The sequence below is a fragment of the Oratosquilla oratoria genome, chromosome 4 (assembly GCF_046742065.1).
Source record: "Oratosquilla oratoria isolate Oo_2021 chromosome 4, ASM4674206v1, whole genome shotgun sequence".
Classification (NCBI taxonomy): domain Eukaryota; kingdom Metazoa; phylum Arthropoda; class Malacostraca; order Stomatopoda; family Squillidae; genus Oratosquilla; species Oratosquilla oratoria.
The window spans coordinates 81,452,766-81,472,765 of NC_134780.1; the positions used below are offsets into that span (position 1 = coordinate 81,452,766).

General features: G+C 41.1%; 1 protein-coding gene and 2 non-coding genes across 3 annotated transcripts in view; 2 read left to right on the forward strand and 1 right to left on the reverse strand.

Annotated features, from left to right (window-relative positions):
* Positions 1-20,000, reverse strand: part of LOC143024572 (dynein axonemal heavy chain 7-like) — a 377,264-nt gene that overhangs the window by 43,100 nt on the left and 314,164 nt on the right. The window contains exon 65 of the mRNA XM_076183383.1: positions 1-11. This exon is cut by the window's left edge and continues 149 nt beyond it. Coding sequence (XP_076039498.1) covers positions 1-11 — 11 coding nt within the window. The remainder of the gene's footprint in view (positions 12-20,000) is intronic.
* Positions 4,276-4,347, forward strand: TRNAQ-UUG (transfer RNA glutamine (anticodon UUG)). Its single transcript has one exon. It is a non-coding gene; the product is annotated as a tRNA-Gln (tRNA).
* TRNAQ-UUG (transfer RNA glutamine (anticodon UUG)) lies at positions 8,757-8,828 on the forward strand. Its single transcript has one exon. It is a non-coding gene; the product is annotated as a tRNA-Gln (tRNA).

Sequence of the window (20,000 nt, forward strand, 5' to 3'; positions counted from 1 at the left end):
CCTTCAGGTTCCTGGGGGAGAAGAAGGACGGAAGAGGAGTGATGAGAGGGAGAGCGAGAGGCGCTTGGAGTGGAGGGAAGGAGGGAGGGAGTTTTCGAAGAGGAGGCTTAGGGTGGAGGGAAGGAGTGAGGGAGTTTTCGAGGAGGAGGCTTAGGGTGGAGGGAAGGAGGGAGGGAGTTTTCGAGGAGGAGGCTTAGGGTGGAGGGAAGGAGGGAGGGAGTTTTCGAGGAGGAGGCTTAGGGTGGAGGGAAGGAGGGAGGGAGTTTTCGAGGAGGAGGCTTAGGGTGGAGGGAAGGAGGGAGGGAGTTTTCGAGGAGGAGGCTTAGGGTGGAGGGAAGGAGGGAGGGAGTTTTCGAGGAGGAGGCTTAGGGTGGAGGGGAAGGGAAAGGGTAGATGAGGGAGGACGGGGAGGGAGAAGGGACGGGAGAGGGAAAAGGGAAAGAGGAAAGGGGGGGGTTGGAGAAGAAGGGATGAAGCAAAGGTAGGAGAAGGCGAGGGGGGAAAGGAGGAGGGGAGGGAGAAGGGGGAAGGGGGGTGGGATGGAGAGGTGATGGGGAGATGGAAGGGAAAGGGGAAAGGTGCGGGTGGAAAGAAAAGGTAAAGGGAAAGGAAAAATTAACGAAAGAGTATGTATGTGCGCCCGCGTGTATGCATATGTGTGTGTATGCGTTTGTGAAGAAGAGAGAGAGAAGTAGAACGAGACAGAGGAAAAGAGAGAAATAGAGAGAAGAAAAAGAGAAAGAGACTGAGGGAAAGAGGTGAAGAGGTGAAGAGAGAGAGAGAGAGAGAGAGAGGGGGGGGGAGGAAGAGAAGAGAAAGGAAATCATGAAAAGATGAACAGCAGGGAAAGGGAAGGATTACAAAGGATGAGCACACCGACAGAGACCTTTTGGTCCATAACTGGGCTGGATGCTAAGAGTAGAGTGGGAGAAGACCATGCAAGACATGGATGAATAGGTGGATGACAAGCCAAGATATCTCCTTAAGGACAATATCTCTTTATATTCCGTCGAAGGAAAATTCTGAATGCGACATGATTGTCAACCAATAACTGGGTTGTACACAGAAGCTACGTTCACCAACGATTCCCCGCGACCCAAATCCTGAACCACTATAAGCCACGACCGCGACCCCAGTAGCCCTTCCAACCCTTCTGGGGCTCGCACAACTAAATATATACTTCTTAGTGTTACTCACCTACCAACTACTGTAGTGTGTAAAAAAAAAATGTACTCTTCATAAGAGAATAGAGAAACATAATGTCATATGACACACTAAGAAGAATCATGTTTCTGATTTCCTGAAGACTTGGCAGTCATGACTGCGGGCAAAAAATCATGCGTGGGTTATGTTTCCCCGCCTCGGAGAGGGAGACTTGAACTGATAAAAAGATAGAACTCTTATCAGAGATAGATAGATAGATAGATAGAGAGAGAGAGAGAGAGAGAGAGAGAGAGGAAGTGAGGGAGAGAGAGATAGTGGGAGAGGGAGAGGGAGAGAGAGAGAGAGAGATAGAGAGAGAGAGAGAGAGAGAGTGGGAGGGAGGGGGAGAGGGAGATAGAGTGGAAGGGAGAGGGAGGGAGGGAGGGAGGGAGGGTGAGAGACAGACAGATAGATAAATAGACAGACAGACAGAGAGAGAGAGAGAGAGAGAGAGAGAGAGAGAGAGAGAGAGAGAGAGAGAGAGAGAGAGAGAGAGCGGGGAGGAGAGGTAGTTCAAATTAGTAATCCTTCTGACCACTTTGATATGACGAATAATATAAAGAACGGCTGCCTCGATTTTCGCTGACCAGAGTAATCCCTCCATAACTTCTATATGCATTCATACTTTTCCTCTTTTTTCTTGTGTATAGTGCACATAACCCCCTCCTCCTTTCTCCTAATATCACTACTCTTCTCCCTTCTTCTCTCTTTTTCCTCGTCCTCTTCTTTTTCTCTCGTCCCTCCCATTTTCCTCATATTCCTTTCTCCACCTTTCTCCTCTTCCACTCTCCTTCCTCCTCCTCCTCCTCCTCCTCCTCTTCTTCTTCCACTCTCCTTCCTCCTGCCTCCCCTCCTCTTCTTCCACTCTACTTCCTCCTCCTCCTCGTCTTCCTGACCTTTGTCCTCTCCTGAGGTCCTCCTGTTTCTCCTCATCATCAATTTTTGCTTTAAGAAGGAGATAGGCAAGAACTGGTTTACCAACCGAGTGGTCAACGAATGGAATAGACTTAGTTACCATGTACATAGTGAGCATTGAAACTATCGGTTGTTTTCAGAAAATCTTAGTCAACTTTATAGATGAGGATGACGGGTGGTAATGGACATGGAACTGCCTAGTGTAGGCCTTATGGTCTCTTGCAGTCTCCTTCATTCTTATGTTCTCTTCTTTCTCCACCAATAACATTACCATCACTAGCCTTCTAATCAATATATATCACTACTACAGTTGGTGTTAGTAATATAACTCCAAATGTTACTTCTATTTGTTTTTGTTTTGTTATCATTTGTCTGTTTGAATTTCATATATTGTTAGTTATATGTCAATTGATTATTATTCACTATTTATCTGTTTATTTATTATTTAACAATACTTATGCATTTATTTATGTATTTCATTTGTTATTTACATTATTAGAGTTTTTATTCATTATTTTATCATTATTATTTTTTTTATTATTTTATTATTATTATGATTTTTTTCGCATCCGACCTAGATATGGACCAAAGGGTCTCCTGTCGGCATGCTCCGACTTTGTAATCCTTTGTAATGATAGTAGCACCACTCCTATCACCACCACTCCCATCACCACCACCAACATGTTCTTTGGAATTACTGAGGTTCAATCTTTTACCTATCAAATTCTTGTATCACTTTTGATCCTCTCAATCCGCACACCCCAGCCCATCATTTGGGGTTGTCTGCGTGCCGGGTTTTCCACTTCCTCTAACCATGATGAGTGATGATGATGATTGATGAAGATGATGATGATGAGGAGGAGGAGGAGGAGGACGACGATTATTATTATTATTTTGATTTTCTGTTTGGACAGTGTTCATGGAGTTTCGCACGAATCCCCAAAACTACAAACCTAACCCGAGGGAGCCTAGAGAGCTGTGACACGATAAGGAAGTTTGCAGGAGTGGCGTGCCAGAGATGTGTGAGACTCATGAAAAAGGTTGAAGAAAGGCCTTTGTCCACTAGTAGACTCAGAATGGGTGATGAATGATTGATAACCCGAAGCCTTGCCAGGGACGGGTCCACAGGACTAAAGGAGAAATGTGTGTGGCGATGACCATTGTCAAGCCGTCTGACCTCATTGAATAATAGAACGAGTGATACGGATTTGATACTTCACTGGGAGGCTGTGGAACTCTCTTCCCACTCTTCACCCTCTCATGACTTAAGATTAAATGAGGATTAAATCTCTTAAACATATTTGATTTTGAAGTGATATGCTCTTCTCTCTCTTCTTCCTGCCTTTGTTGTTCAATAATCTCTCAAATTTTTTTCTTCTTCCTCTTGTACCCTTTATCATTTCTCTAATTTGTTACTTTCTTCATCAATGTTGGCATTTTCATTGTCACGTTGACATCAAGATGATATTTTTCCATATTCAACTTATTATAGTCATTTTCTATACTGCCAGCCTGACTCGTGTTTTCTTTTGGGTTGTTTTAATTGATATTCCTGACCTTTTATCTTTTCCCCTAAGCCAGTTGTCTACTCCTATTTATTTATTTTTTTTAATCATGTCTTCTGCCGACCTCATTACTTCATTTTAGACATTCTTCTTTTGGTCTAATCCACCTTTTATATATCAATAATGATTATATCACCATCAACATCCTGTTCCTCTTCGCTTGCATATATATATATGCAAGCAATCACATCACCGTGATACGAAAATGCAAAATAACCACAGGAGAAGAGAAACTTGTAGACAGTATTTTCGTATATTACATCTTCAGTCTGAAGATGTAATATACGAAAGTACTTACTGTCTACAAGTTTTTCTTCTCCTGTGGTTATTTTGCATTTATATCATATTATATATATTACATATATATATATATATATATATATATATATATATATATATATATAGATATAAATATATATATATATATATATATATATATATACATATATGTACACCCACATATACTATATATATATATATAAGTGTGTGTGTGTGTTTGTATGTCATTGTATGCATATATTCATGCATTTTCAAAGGCCCCAGGAACGCCTCTTATTGTTTATCTCGAGTAAATATTAACTCGATACATGTCGGTCCCATGGTGTAATGGTTAGCACTCTGGACTTTGAATCCAGCGATCCGAGTTCGAGTCTCGGTGGGACCTCACTTTAAGGTCGTTCCCTCAAGGGTCAATGACCCTTGGACCTTCGCACGTGCTGCTGGCCAAGGGAAGGGGTCCAACAGCTGATCCCTCGGCTTGCGTCCTTGCCTCCCCGCAGCTGTGTGCTGAATAGCCTCTCATATTTTTTCTCTTTTTCTCTCTTTCTCTTTTCTCCGTGCAGCTGCTCTTGCTCTCGGTGCATGGCACAGTTCTTTCGTAAGTTGTCTGTGATGCTGCAGCTGGTTCAGTTTGTTATTTTTGTCCCTTAGCTGTTCTTTATTTAGTCAGCTGTTCAGTCAGTCGATTGCGAAAAGATCAATCAGCTGTTCTTTCATCTATTTTACAATCAGGAGTTCTTCAATTACTTTCACAACCAACAAAAACAAAACAATTTTGACAATATTTTCACAATCAAGCGTTACGCCACTTTTTCCTCAATCAGCAATTTTTATTTCGTTCAAAACTTATTTACATTTTTTTCACCAATTCATTCTGTTCTTCTTTGACATTCACTCATGTGATGAAGTTCAGTTATCTTTCATGAACGATGCTACCGACGAACCTCAATTATGGTTTGACTCACAGTTTCACCATTTTTGTGAATCGCCGAAGATTTTATTCATCTTCGTTTAGGCCACAGGGTTCGTTCCTCCGTTGGAGAAAGGGAGGTAGAGAGAGAGAGAGAGAGAGAGAGAGAGAGAGAGAGAGAGAGAGAGAGAGAGAGAGAGAGAGAGAGAGAGAGAGAGAGAGAGAGAGAGAGACAGGAGAGAGAGAGAGACAGGATAGGGAGAGGGAGGGAGAGGGAGAGAGAGAGAAGACAAGAAAGAGAGAAGAAAGAGAGAAGAAAAAGTGAAGAGAAGAGAGAAGAGAAGAAAGAGAGAAGAGAAGAAAGAGAGAAAAGAGAGAGAAAGAGAGAAAAGGGAGAGAAAGATATCGCCGCGTGTGTCGGCAGCGGTGTACCCACGTCCGCAGAGACCGGGTTGGTTGCGTCATTCACTACGTGGCGCCTCGCCAGACCTGTGACGCGGCCAGCCTTGGCCTCGCTCTAAAATTCTTCCTCTCTCTCTCTCTCTGTCTTTCTCTCTCTGTCTATCTCACCTGTTCGTGTCTGTGTGCATAACGTTATAAATATACGTGTGTGTGTTTTGTGTGTCTAGTTCCCTCCCTATCTATACATATCTCTATCTCTCATTATCTCTTTCTATTTCTCGTTCTCTCGTGTATGCCCGTGTTTGTGTGACCTAATTATGCATATACGTATGCATATATGTACACACGCGCGATATATACATAATTCAATTTGTAATCTGTTCACCCACTTAATCAAGACGTAGGCTAAGACGCAAATCACACTCTAGTTAATGCCAGATTTTTTTTATTCGTTTTGGATGTGGCTGGCGGAGAAAAATAAATCAATACCAAAATAGAATATGAAAAGAAATTAAATTAAAGATGGAATAAAAAACATACAAATAATAAACCAAAATAAGATACAACACGGCAAATAACTTTCTAGTAGGCATCAGATTTATCTGTTCATTTTGGGGGTGGCTGACAGAAAAATAACTAAATGAATAAATAAATAAATAAATGAATGAATAAAAAATGATAAATAAAACGAAATAGAAAATAAAAAATAAACCAAAACGAAGTTGAATAAAATATAACAAGGCGGTGTATGTGCAAGGATTTTAGAACAGTAAGTGAATACGATCACCTTCGTCTCCCTAGCACATTTTCACTAGTGAAAGTAAGGTGAGGAGGAGCCTACTATAAACAAACAAATAAGATAAATACTTTCATACAAATCCAAGTTAATAAATAAAGGATAAAAACAAAAAAATAAATAAAATATAATCAACAAATGCATAAATACAAAACAATCTCGACTATCTTTATCTTTTCATCTGACCACATTTGCGCGCAGTTTCTGGTATGATATATCAACTTGAAAGAATCCTATGTGTTATGTGACTCAACCGCTTTATTATGCAATACATTCAATTGCGTCTCGTCATTACAACGCCCACCGTAATACAAGTACAATCGCTCTGTAAAGTCCTGTTCTCGTTCTTGAATTATGACGAGGTTCATTACACACACACACACACACACACACACACACACACAAACACAATACGAGTATAATGGCAAGATAAATACCCAAATAAACATATAGATAATTTGATGAATATATCAATTAATTAAAACGGGAAAGTATCTACGTGACAGACATTACAACATTTCGGTGTTCATCCAAACGTAAAAAAAAAATTAAATCCGAACTACGCGATTGGCGAAAATGGTTCAACTTCCTTCCAAGTCCCACGTTTTGACATCTGGGCGCCATTATTTCTTGTTTAGATGGTATCTGGTGCCAACACATTTCCAATTCTAACTGGTACTGACCCTATGGTACAACTGGTACTGGTCACATGACACATGGTACTGCCCTAGACTAACTAAACCCTCGACCTGGAGACCAAAGACCTTAAGGGAAGTACAAGAATTCGGGGGAAGGGGGGGGGTATGGAACCTTAAGTGAGCTACGGCAAGAATTTAGGGGGAGGGGCATGGCCCTTAAGGGAGCTATAAGAATTTAGGAGGGGACAGTGGACCTTCAAGGAAAACAAGAATTTAGGGGGGGGGGGTATGGAACCTTAAGTGAGCTACGGCAAGAATTTAGGGGGAGGGGCATGGCCTTTAAGGGAGCTATAAGAATTTAGGAAGGGACAGTGGACCTTTAAGGAAAACAAGAATTTAGGGGGGGGGGCATGGACCTTTAAGGGAGCTACAAGAATTTAGGAGGGGACTGTGGACCTTTAAGGAAACTACAAGAATTTAGGGGGGGCGCATGGACCCTTAAGGGAGCTACAAGAATCTAGTAGGGGACCATGGACTTTTAAGGAAACAACGACAAGAATTTAGGGGCGCATAGACCCTTAAGGGAGCTACAAGAATTTAGTAGGGGACCATGGACTTTTAAGGAAACTACGACAAGAATTTAGGGGGGCATGGACCCTTAAGAGAGCTACAAGAATTTAGGGGGGGGGGTTATGGACCTTTAAGGAAACTACGACAAGAATTTAGGGGGGCATGGACTCTTAAGGGAGCTACAAGAATTTAGGGGGGGATCATGGACCTTTAAGGAAACTACGACAAGAATTTAGGGGGGTATGGACCCTTAAGGGAGCTACAAGAATTTAGGGGAGACCATGGATCTTTAATGAAACTACGACAATAATTTAGGGGTGGCATGGACCCTTAAGGGAGCTAAAAGAATTTAGGGAGGGGACCATGGACCTTTAAGGGAGCTACAAGAATTCAGGGGGGCATGGACCCTTAAGGGAGCTACAAGAATTTAAGAGGGGATCATGGACCTTTAAGGGAGCTACAAGAATTTAGGGGGGTATGGACCCTTAAGGGAGCTACAAGAATTTAGGGGGGGGATCATAGGCCTTTAAGGGAGCTAAAAGAATTTAGGAGGCATGGACCCTTAAAGGAGCAACAAGAATTTAGGGGGGGGGACCATGGACCCTTAAAGGAGCTACAAGAATTTAGGGGGGGGACCATGGACCTTTAAGGAAACTACGACAAGAATATAGGGGGTTATGAACGCTTAAGGGAGCTACAAGAATTTAGGAGGGGACTATGGATCTTTAATGAAACTACGACAATTATTTAGGGGGGGCATGGACCCTTTAAGGGAGCTACAAGAATTTTTTTGGGGGGACCATGGACCTTTAAGGAAACTACAAGAATTTAGGGGGGTATGGACTCTTAAGAGAGCTACAAGAATTAAGGAGGGGACTATGGATCTTTAATGAAACTACGGCAATAATTTAGGGGGGGCATGGACCCTTAAGGGACCTACAAGAATTTAGGAGGGGACCATGGATCTTTAATGAAACTACGACAATAATTTAGGGGGGGGCATGGACCCTTAATGGAGCTACAAGAATTTAGGGGGAGACCATGGACCTTTAAGGGAGCTACAAGAATTTAGGAGGGGACCATGGCCCTTTAAGGAAACTACGACAAGAATTTAGGGGGGCATGGACCCTTAAGGGAGCTACAAGAATTTAGAGGGGGGGGGTTAGCATGACCCTTAAAGTTTGATTCTACATCGTTTCTGCGGTACCAAGATAAGATATAATCAGGACTCACTCATCCGGTCTCCATAATCACCAATACAATCTTCAAACTACCGGTATACCTCTTACGAGCAACTGGTATCATGATATCGTACCAGTTACACGGTACGCTCGAACGCATGGTACTGGCTTACCGGTACACTTCCCATACACTCACTCCCACTCCCACCCCATCCTCACCCCCCCCCCTCCGTCTTATAAACCCAACTAATCGATAACTTCATATAAATTTGCTTATATTATTCCCCACGATACAACGGTCCCATGGTGTAATGGTTAGCACTCTGGACTTTGAATCCAGCGATCCGAGTTCGAGTCTCGGTGGGACCTCACTTTAAGTGTTATCCGATTTAAGGTCCGAAGTCTACTGAAGGAGGAGTTTAAGGTAAGTTCCTTGAGTCCGGAGGGCGAGCCCTCCGAAGTATCTGACCGAATGTCGATGGGACATCGAGAGAAAGGAGGCAGAGGTCACGTGATGAGGTTTTGCAAGGCCTAAGCAACGCCCGGCCGCTTGCTTTTCCTCCTCCACACATCCAGAGAACTTTCTCTTCCCCCTCCTGCCGTTCTGCATGCATATGTGTGTTCTCTCTTTCTCTCTCTCTCTCTCTCTCTCTCTCTACCAATATTCTGAATACTTTCTCTTTCCCCTCCTGCCGTTCTGCATGTATATGTTCGTTCTCGTTCTCTCCCTCCCTCTCTCTCTCTCTCTCTCTCTCTCTCTCTCTCTCTCTCTCTCTCTCTCTCTCTACCACATATTCTGAGTACTTTCTCTTTCCCCTCCTGCCGTTCTGCATGTATATGTTCGTTCTCGTTCTCTCTCTCTCTACCACATATTCTGAGTACTTTCTCTTTCCCATCCTGTCGTTCTGCATGTATATGTTCTCTTTCTCTCTACCACACATCCAGAGAAATTTCTCTTTCGACTCTTGCCGTTCTGCATGTATCTCTCTCTCTCCCTCCCTCTCTCTCTCTCTCTCTCTCTCCCCACCACATATTCCGATTACTTTCTCTTCCTCCTCCTGCCGTTCTGCATGTGCTTCTCTATCTCTATCTCTCTCTCTCACCATTTACTCCGTTTTCTCTTTCCTCTCCGCTCTGGCTATATTTTCCTCCCTCTTTCCACCTACCGCCTTTGCTTTCTCCTTCATGTCCCGTCTAGTATTATGCTATTTTCTCTTTCCTTTCCTGAATACTCTGAATACTTTCCTCCCCCGCCTAAACCGTGTTGTTTCTCTTGCCTCCTGCGGGTACTTTCTCTCAAACTTTCTCCCTCCCCTCTCATTACTTTCTCCCTCCCCCTGCCTATTTTGTGTATTTTCTCCGGCTGGTGCGTGGATCCCTTTCCTTTACTTCCTTTGTATGCTCTCTCTCTTTTCTCTCCCCACCCACTGCGTGGAAAATTTCCTTTCCTCCCCTGTTGTTCCACGTGTTTTCTCCTTTCTCCCCTCCTGTGTGCATTTTAGCATATAAGCATAATACTGGAAGAGACCACATGGCCGACACTAGGCAGTTCCATGTCTCTTACCACCTGTCACCCCTATCCATAAAATTGTCTAACCTCTTAAAACAACTGATAGTTTCAGCGCTCACTAATTGGTTACTAAGTCGATTCCATTCGTTGACCACTCTTAGGGTAAACCAGTTCTTGCCTATTTCCTTCTTAGTTAACCACTCTGAGGGTAAACCAGTTCTTGCCTATTTCCTTCGTAGTTAACCACTCTGAGGGTAAACCAGTTCTTGCCTATTTCCTTCTTAGTTAACCACTCTAAGGGTAAACCCGTTCTTGCCTATTTCCTTCTTAGTTAACCACTCTGAGGGTAAACCAGTTCTTGCCTATTTCCTTCTTAGTTAACCACTCTGAGGGTAAACCAGTTCTTGCCTATTTCCTTCTTAGTTAACCACTCTGAGGGTAAACCAGTTCTTGCCTATTTCCTTCTTAGTTAACCACTCTGAGGGTAAACCAGTTCTTGCCTATTTCCTTCTTAGTTAACCACTCTGAGGGTAAACCAGTTCTTGCCTATTTCCTTCTTAGTTAACCACTCTGAGGGTAAACCAGTTCTTGCCTATTTCCTTCGTAGTTAACCACTCTGAGGGTAAACCAGTCCTTGCCTATTTCCTTCTTAGTTAACCACTCTGAGGGTAAACCAGTTCTTGCCTATTTCCTTCCCAGTTAACCATTCTGAGGGTAAACCAGTTCTTGCCTATTTCCTTCTTAGTTACCACTCTGAGGGTAAACCAGTTCTTGCCTATTTCCTTCTTAGTTAACCACTCTGAGGGTAAACCAGTTCTTGCCTATTTCCTTCTTAGTTAACCACTCTGAGGGTAAACCAGTTCTTGCCTATTTCCTTCTTAGTTAACCACTCTGAGGGTAAACCAGTTCTTGCCTATTTCCTTCTTAGTTAACCACTCTGAGGGTAAACCAGTTCTTGCCTATTTCCTTCTTAAACCTAAATTGTCCAATTTAAATTTCCAATGTTCTCCTCCCCTGTATCTACTCTTTCCTCTCCCCGTTTATTGAACTTTCTCTTTCTTCCCAAATTCATTTCGAGGATTTTCTCTCCTCCCCAATGTCTCTTCTTTCTCCAAAAAGTGATTTTATTCTCCTGATTATTCCTGCATTTTCTCTTCTCTCTCCCGCATTTTGTACGTATTTTCTCTCCTCTTCCACCTACTGCGCTTTCTCTCTCTTTTCCGTCTCATCAGTGTACTTTCTCTTTTTCTCTCCATTATCGCTTGAATTTTCTCTTTCTCATCTTATGTATTTATCCGAAAATGTGTGTATGTAAACATGCAAAACATGAATACACAATCACGCATATGAATATATTGACACGTACACCTACGTTTATAAGTAAACGCTATTCATTATCTATGCTTACCATTAATACACATACTAATACCAATGTGCACGAGCATATGTGCATAAATTTCCAAAGACAACACACACACACACACACACACACACAGCCTAGGTAAATGTATGGAACACATTGGATGAAAAAACAGTGTGTGCAAAAACAATACAAGAATTTAAGAGCAAACTGGATATGGAGAGATACAAAGACGGGACACCACGAGCTTAGCTCCCCTTTCCCGTAAGATACAACTAGGTAAATACACACAAACACTTGCGTACCATATACAAGCACACTATTCCCTCACATTTGCAAGCCACATCTGCAAATAAAGAGACTGAGTAGAAGGCTGTGACTGTCTACCTCTGGCCATGACAGGCTCCTTCTCATGTTTCATATTCCGAGAACGCGATATTGTATATCTACTGCTGTGTCCCTGACAACGTGGCCAACCGAACTATATAAACATTTTTGTCCAGCATTAAGCCCATTGAAAAAAGTAAATAAAATAAAAACAAAAAACAATAATAACATGAAACAAAAACATAAATAGATAAATAACTATATAGTAAAACAAATAAATAAATAAAAATAAACAAATGAATATAATCTATTGACCTTGGCTAACACGACGCACCACAAGTGTGTACGTGTGACGCACCATCCGCGCCATACGTCTTCTGTCCCAGCCCCACCGTGACAATAATGCTTACGTCACAAAACATCCTTCATCAAAGTCATTATGGAAAGTAGTTCACCAGCGCCTCTATCCGTGTGGACAATTTCGCGCCGCTGTGTCTTCCCTCAAACCTATAAATCCCGTTAGATGAATAAACTTAGTAATACATCATAACAGCCAGAAGACTAGCCATCTGTTACTACGAAGTAGTCCAGGTGTGAAGAGAGAGCCAACTCAACAATCGCATATCGTCCACAGGTTTACTTGTAAACGAGGGAACTGTGCAACCCTCCCGTCTACCTATGTCGGCTTGACGACTGGGAAGTTGAGCAGACGTCTCAGCTGCAATCTTTCGTTTGAGGCCCCAAGAACTCATTTACGCCAAAAACACCCGGGGACCCTAACAAGACAAATGCTCACCAGATAATATATATATATATATATATATATATATATATATATATATATATCATCGCATCATACCCGGACGCTCGCTGTCTCCCCATCCTGGAAGCCCTTAACACAAAGAAATTTAACCAAACCACAACATCTAGTCATCAGACTTACAATCATTACCCAGCATGAAGAAGAACACGGCCTCTGGAACCAGCTGAACGGCGACAAAGACGAGCAAGACAGACGACGTAAAAACGCTTTAAATACCGACTAAACCCAAAAAGCCAGTATCCCCTATCACATGAATCATGGAATACTATAAAAGAGGCCTTTGTTCAGCAGTGGATTCAGAACGGCTAATTTGATATAGGCCTATATCAAATCAGTCATCCTGAATACACTGCTGAACAAAGGCCATATCAAATCAGCCATCCTGAATTCACTGCTGAACAAAGGCCCCTTTCATAGTATTTCATGATTCACGTGACCGCGCTAACCTCTGCCATGTCACTCCTGTAAACTTCTCTATCCCGTCTCTCCATCTTCTGCCTAATCTCCCTCTTCCACGCTTCCAATCTCGCGGCGTCCACTCAGTAGCACACTTGCTCCATCGTTCATCAGGCGTTATATGCGAGCGTGCAAAAAGGCGGCGTCTCATTACAGGGTATGAACTGGAAAGCGTTGCTGTTCTCATATCTGGAGGCCCAAGTGTTCGTGGTGGCGTTCGTGATGGTGGCGTTGGCTAGTTCATCGCCCCGAGATTCTTGGAGTGTTGCAACGTGGAACGCACGAGCGAAGACCCACCTCACGTTTTGCACAAAATTCGTTTTTATGTTTCTTTGTGTTTACAAGCGAGAGGTATTACATTTCACACCTTGTTATTTTTTCATCATAATTATTGTAACCATTACTATCATTATTACCATTATTATTATTACTATTATTCTATTATCATTATTATTATTATAATTACTATTTTTATTTTCATCATTATTACTATTATCATCATCACCATAGTGAATGATTTTACCTGCTTCGTAATTATCATAGTACATATTTTCTAGGATTTTGAGAGGTGCAATCCCTCTTTCAATAAAATATATCCTTTCTCTCAATCATGTATCAAGTACAGAAATGTATGTTATCAACCCGGCAATAGACGTGACGTTCTGTGACAGTCACTTCTTGTTTCAAGAAAAAAGAAAGGTTCCCTGCCTCACTGACTGATACAAGGCTTCAATTTCCTTGTTTCACACACACACACACAGACACACACACACACACACACATATATATATATATATATATATATATATATATATATATATATATATATATATATATATATATATACAGGTATATACATGTGTGCGTGTATATATATATATATATATATATATATATATATATATATATGTCTACCTATCTACAGTATATACCAATAACTTTATCCCCTTTATAAGAGATATAGCCAAGTCTGAGGCACGTACCTTTTCCCACCCATTTCATTCCCCTCCACCACCCTTTCCACCCCTGCCATCTCAGGTCCTCATGAATACACACACACACACACACACACACACATATATATATATATATATATATATATATATATACATACATATACTAAAGGCTTTTCCCCTTTACAAGGGAGGTAGCCAAAAAGCAAAGGCATAAAACCCTTCCCACCCATTCCATCCCCACATATTCTATTTCCATACACCCCCTTCTCTCCCTCTTATCTTGTCTCCTCCTGGATGACGGGTCATCCCTGCATCTCGTCCACTGTCCAGGGTCAGAAGTAGTGTCGCAAGACACACATCCACAGCAAGGCCGCTTCATTAAATCAGCGACCCCCTCCCCTCTCCGTTCCCTCATGTAGGAATGGAGAAGACGGAAAGAAACCCCTTTGGGCTGCGTCAATTTATTCTCCACACATTCTCACTCACTCCCCATCCCCCACCCACTCCCCCTCATGCATCACGGCATCATCCATACACAATCATTCTCCACTCATCTCTATCTTCTGTCCTTTCCCATCCTTCCTCAACAGACATTCCTCTCTTTCCCAATACCCCTTTTAACCCATCCATCCATATCATCCTTGGTCGCACCCTCATGTTCACTCCTTCCACCTCTGCCTTCCACACCTCTTTTACTAATCTTTCTTTACTCATTCTTTCCATGTGTTCAAATTATCCCAATACTCTTTCATCAACCCTATCTCCCAACTCCCTTTCCACCCCTGTCCTTCATACAATTTCCTCTTAGCATCCATTCCCAAATGTCTATTTCTCATTACACTTTTCAATCCCCCAAGGCATTCACTTGCTTCTCTCAATCTACATTCTACCTCCACCTCCACCCCTCCCTTTCCCGCCACATTCGCACCCAAGTATATAAAACTATCCACTTCCTCTAGTCTCTCTCCCTTAATATACACATCCAGTCTGCTGCCACTTCCTCCCCTTGTACATCTCATCACCTTTTACCCCATGTTATCTTCAACTTCCGTCTTTCGCACACTTTCCCAAACTCTGTCACTAACTTTCTCAATCATACCTCTGATCCTGCTACAAGCGCAGTGTCGTCAGCAAACAACAACTAGCTTAGCTCCAACTTTTCTCCATTTTCTTTAACCATCTCCAATCCCCGACCCACTACCCTTGCATTTACCTCTCGCACTACCCCATCACTGAATAGATCAATGTATGCAATTATATATATACATATATAATGTCTTTTTCACAGCTAATCCCTTTCATATAATTTTTCTTTACCTCTTCCTATGCCCCAGCACATCACCAGGTCCTCTCCCACCACCTTTCACCCCCAAATTTTCTATTCTCCCTTCTTAGGCACCCTTTCTTCAATTCTCCTCAATATCATTTAGCATTACCTCATTTCCCCCCCAAATTCTTTGTCCGAACATTTCCACAACCAAGTGATCTAAACATCCCGTCTAACCAATGGCTTTGCTTCTATTCTCTATCCATACTCTTATCTTACTAATACCATACTGTGTCTTACTCACTGAAGAACTCTGTTCATCTGTTCCTATCCCTCTCATAACAGCCACAGACATCAGCCACCATACCTTTTGTCCACCAACACAAAGTAAACAAGTGTCCCTTCACATTTCTCACTCAGGTGCACTTCTGGTTATTTTCGAAACGTTTGCCACAATCAAATGGTCTACGTTTGTATTCCCCACCAACCGTAAATGAATAAATAAATTATGAATAACACTGATACTACGAGTTTTAATGTTTGAAGATATTAACCGGAATAAAGAAGCATGTTGGTTTCTGGAGTAACAGTTTCGGTGTAATACGCATATAACAGAAACAAAAAAATATATATTTTAGATTTATGAATACGCTCTCAGCCATTTACAAAAGGAAAAATTATGCCAGGTTAAAACATATTTGACATCTAACATATATAAATCTTACATAAATTATATAAAATACAGTTATAACATAAGACATAACATGTTTTAACATAATTATATATGAATATAACATAATTACATATATACATTTTACAAGGGATTTCTTCCCCTCACAAGGGAGATAGCCAAAGTCAAAACCATAAATCCACTCCCATCCATTTCATCCCCACATACTCCACTCCCACTCGCCTCCCCTCCTTCTCTCTTTTCTTGGCTCCTCCTGGATAACAGGTCATCTCTGCATCTCGTCCATTGCCCAACATAACTTTGGATTGTATGGATAATATCGAGGTCTATCCGGTCCGCCTTCGAAGTCCGGATGGACACTATGCTTACGTTACCCTTTCCTGTCCCTCCCGCTCTTCCTCTCTTCCTCTCTCTCTCTCTTGTCACAGCTGTGCCGGGCACGCAAGCGGCGAGAAAATCGTTACGACCGACGCACGCTTCGCTTACAAGCAAATACATGCAGCACGAAAGGAAATAAACATACATATATATATATATATATATATATATATATATATATATATATATATATATATATATATGTGTGTGTGTGTGTGTGTGTGTGTGTGTGTGTATATATGTATATATATATATATATATAAATATATATATATATATATATATATATGTGTGTGTGTGTGTGTGTGTGTGTGTGTGTGTGTGTGTGTGTGTGTGTGTGTGTGTGTGTGTGTGTAAGCTAATCGGTCTATACTTACTAAGGTCCTTCTGGTCTCCCTTTTTATGAAGCAAAATCACTATAGCATTGCACCACGATTCAGGAACGCTTTCTTGACGTAAGCACTGGGTGTACAACTCAGCTAATTTAATATGAACTTCTTTCCCTGCGTCTTTCAACAGATCTATCGATATACCATCTTCCCCAGGTGCTTTTCCTCGTTTCATATCTTTTAGAGCAAATTCTACTTCTTCCTTTGTAATCTCTGGTACACTACTAACGTCTACAGATGAATTTACTGATTCAACTACGGTCTTCGATGAGTAAAGCTCTTGGTAAAATTCCTTTACTCTTTTTACCATTCTGTCTCTGCAGTTAATGATTTCTCCATTTCTATCTTTCAAACATATCATTTGCTGTCTTCCTAAAGCTTGTCTGCGCTCAGTCCCTTTAATACTTTTTCCTTTCCGAATAGTTTCCTCCATTTCATCCATGTTTTTTCCTTCTTTCCTCTGACTTTTGTTGATATACTTATTTAGTTCTACTTTTTCTATTTCGTCTCTCCTGTTTTTTATCTGCATTGTCCTCCTTCTTTTAATTAGGTCATTTATAGCTTTGAAATATTTGTTTTCTCTAATACTATTTTTACTTCACTCTTTCTCTGCCGCTTTCCTAATTATATTCACTAAATTCAAATTCATACCCCCGACTGTGTCCTCGTTAGTTCTTAGAGCTTCGAATCTATTTTTAAATTCTAACGAAAATTCCTTCTTATCATCCTTAATCTTTGCTAGACTGATTTTCTTTTTTTAAAACCAGTTTCTTTCTCTCGGCTCTGAAATGAATTTACCTGTGTAACCTACCATTCTATGATCACTACCTATGTTGACTTTATTTATAACCGTATCATTGTTAACGCTCTTGCTCTCATCTCCTAACATGAAGTCTACTTCGTTCTTTGTTGTTCTATTTGGACTTCTCCAGGTGCATTTACGACCTACGCACTTTTGGAAGAAAGTGTTCATTATCCTCATGTTGTAGTTCTTTGCAAAATTGACTAACATCTCGCCTCTGTCATTTCTTTCGCCTACTCCAAACGTCATTACCACTTTAGCATTGAAGTCACCTATTACCAACGTGTACTTACTTTTTTCTTGATCCATTACCTGACTTAAATCATCATAGGAGTCAATTTCATCGTCTGTACTCTGTGAATTTGGTGCATAACCCTGAACTATTTTTAGAGTGTAACTTTTATATAGCCTAATCACAATCCAAGATACCCTGTCTGAAAACTACTGAACTTCACTACGTTACCAGCAACTTCTCGGTTGATCAAGAATCCTACTCCACTGGATCTTTCTTTGTCCTTACCTCTATAGTAGGACAGGTGGTGACCATCTTGTAACTGTATCAGCTTTTCTTCCGTTCTTCGGACTTCGCTCAGTCCTACGATGTCCCACTTGATGTTGTCTAGTTCTTCCATTAGACTCTCCAGCCTGTGGTCTTCTACGAGAGTTCTTACGTTGTAGGTATATATCTTCATTTTCTTCATGCTGTTTAATGTCCAAGGCTTGGATATGCTTTGACAGTGCCTACTCACATTCGGTAGCACACTGCCCGTAAGCACACGAGGCAATGCGGTTGGACCTTTGGGAGACGATGATCCAACAGGAACGCCCGGTTTTGTTTTGTCTGTACTTTTCATGGTTGCTATGAAGGGCTTTTTTTGGCAGTAATCTCACCTCCCTGCCAACTAGTTTCTGGTGAGATATTTCTGTGGTGTCACCTTATTCATTATATTCGGTGAAGCCCTATATATCTATAGGGTGCCCAATGGTCCACGCCGTCATTATGACGGTACCCCATATATCTATGGGGAATTTCCCCGTTCGCCATCAGGGACGTGCCAGTTAGCAGTGGGTCCTGCGACTGTGTATGCGAGTTGCTCTTTGATCTTTCTTACAAAACCTGTTCAATGTGGGTGACCCTCCAGAGATTTTCTCTCTATCGACAGAACATGCAGGATTTAGGAGCGGATACTCAACTCAAGACCATTTGCAGACGATTAACCAACTAATCGAGAAAACGACAGAATACAATATACCTCTGTGTTTAGCTTTTATAGATTACGAGGCCTTTGACTCGGTAGAATAAATAGCAATACTAAACTCGCTACGTAATCAGGGTACAAACGAACAGATCGTAAGGGTTTTAGAAGACTTTTGCGAATGGTACCGCTATAATTCGACTACATAAAGATTCAGAAAAGATAAAGATAAAAAAAGGAGTACGACAAGGCGATACCATTTCACCAAAATTATTTATAGCTTGCTTGGAAGATATTTTCAGAACACTGAGTTGGGAAGAGAAAGGTTTGAAGATTAATGGCGAATATTTGAACCATCTAAGATTTGCGGATGGCATTATTCTTATTTCAGAAAAAGCAGAAGACTTGCAAGATATGCTGAGTGATCTAAACAAAGAAAGTCTCAAATTAGGTTTAACAATTAATAAGACAAAAACCTAAGTAATGTTCAACATGAAAGTTCAAAATTATGAGATTGTAATTGATGGTAAGAGTCTTGAAGAAGTTGAGGAGTATAATTATTTAGGCCAAACGGTGAAAGTGACAAAATATCATGATAATGAAATAAAAAGACGTATTACAATTGGTTGGAAAGTGTTTGGGCAGTATACTAAAATCCTGAGAGGCTCTTTATTTTTGTTTGAAATGTAAAGTTTACAATCAATGCATTCTGCCAGCAATGATCTAAGGCTGTGAAACTTGGAAACTGACGATGGCAATGGAAACAAAGCTAAGGACTGCACAAAGGAGAATGGAGACATCAATGATGGGAATAACGCTGAGAAACCAAAAGGCAGCAAGTTGGGTGAGAAAGCAGACCAGAGTGATAGATATTGTGGGGGCGGTGAAAGCGAGGAAGTGGAATTGGGCAGGTAAGTTAGTGCGAACAACTGACGAGCGATGGAGCAAATGTGTTACTGAGTGGACGCCACGAGATAGGAAGCGTGGAAGAGGGAGACCAGACAGGAGATAGAGAGACGAGATTGAGAAGTTTGCAGGAGTGACGTGGCAAAGGTTGGCGCGGTCGTGTGAATCATGGAATGCTACGCTTTGTTCAGCAGTGGACTCAGGATGGCTGATTTGATTTGATATGTATATACGTATATGCATATATTTTATATATATATATATATATATATATATATATATATATATATATATATACACGTTTGTGCTCATTATAACCATTGCGCACACACGCACACATTATATATATATATATATATATATATATATATATATATATATATATATATATATATATATATATATATATAATCAGTTGATTATCATTACTTGCGGGGACTACTATTTAGTATCTTCATGGTTGCGAAGATTTATAGGGGA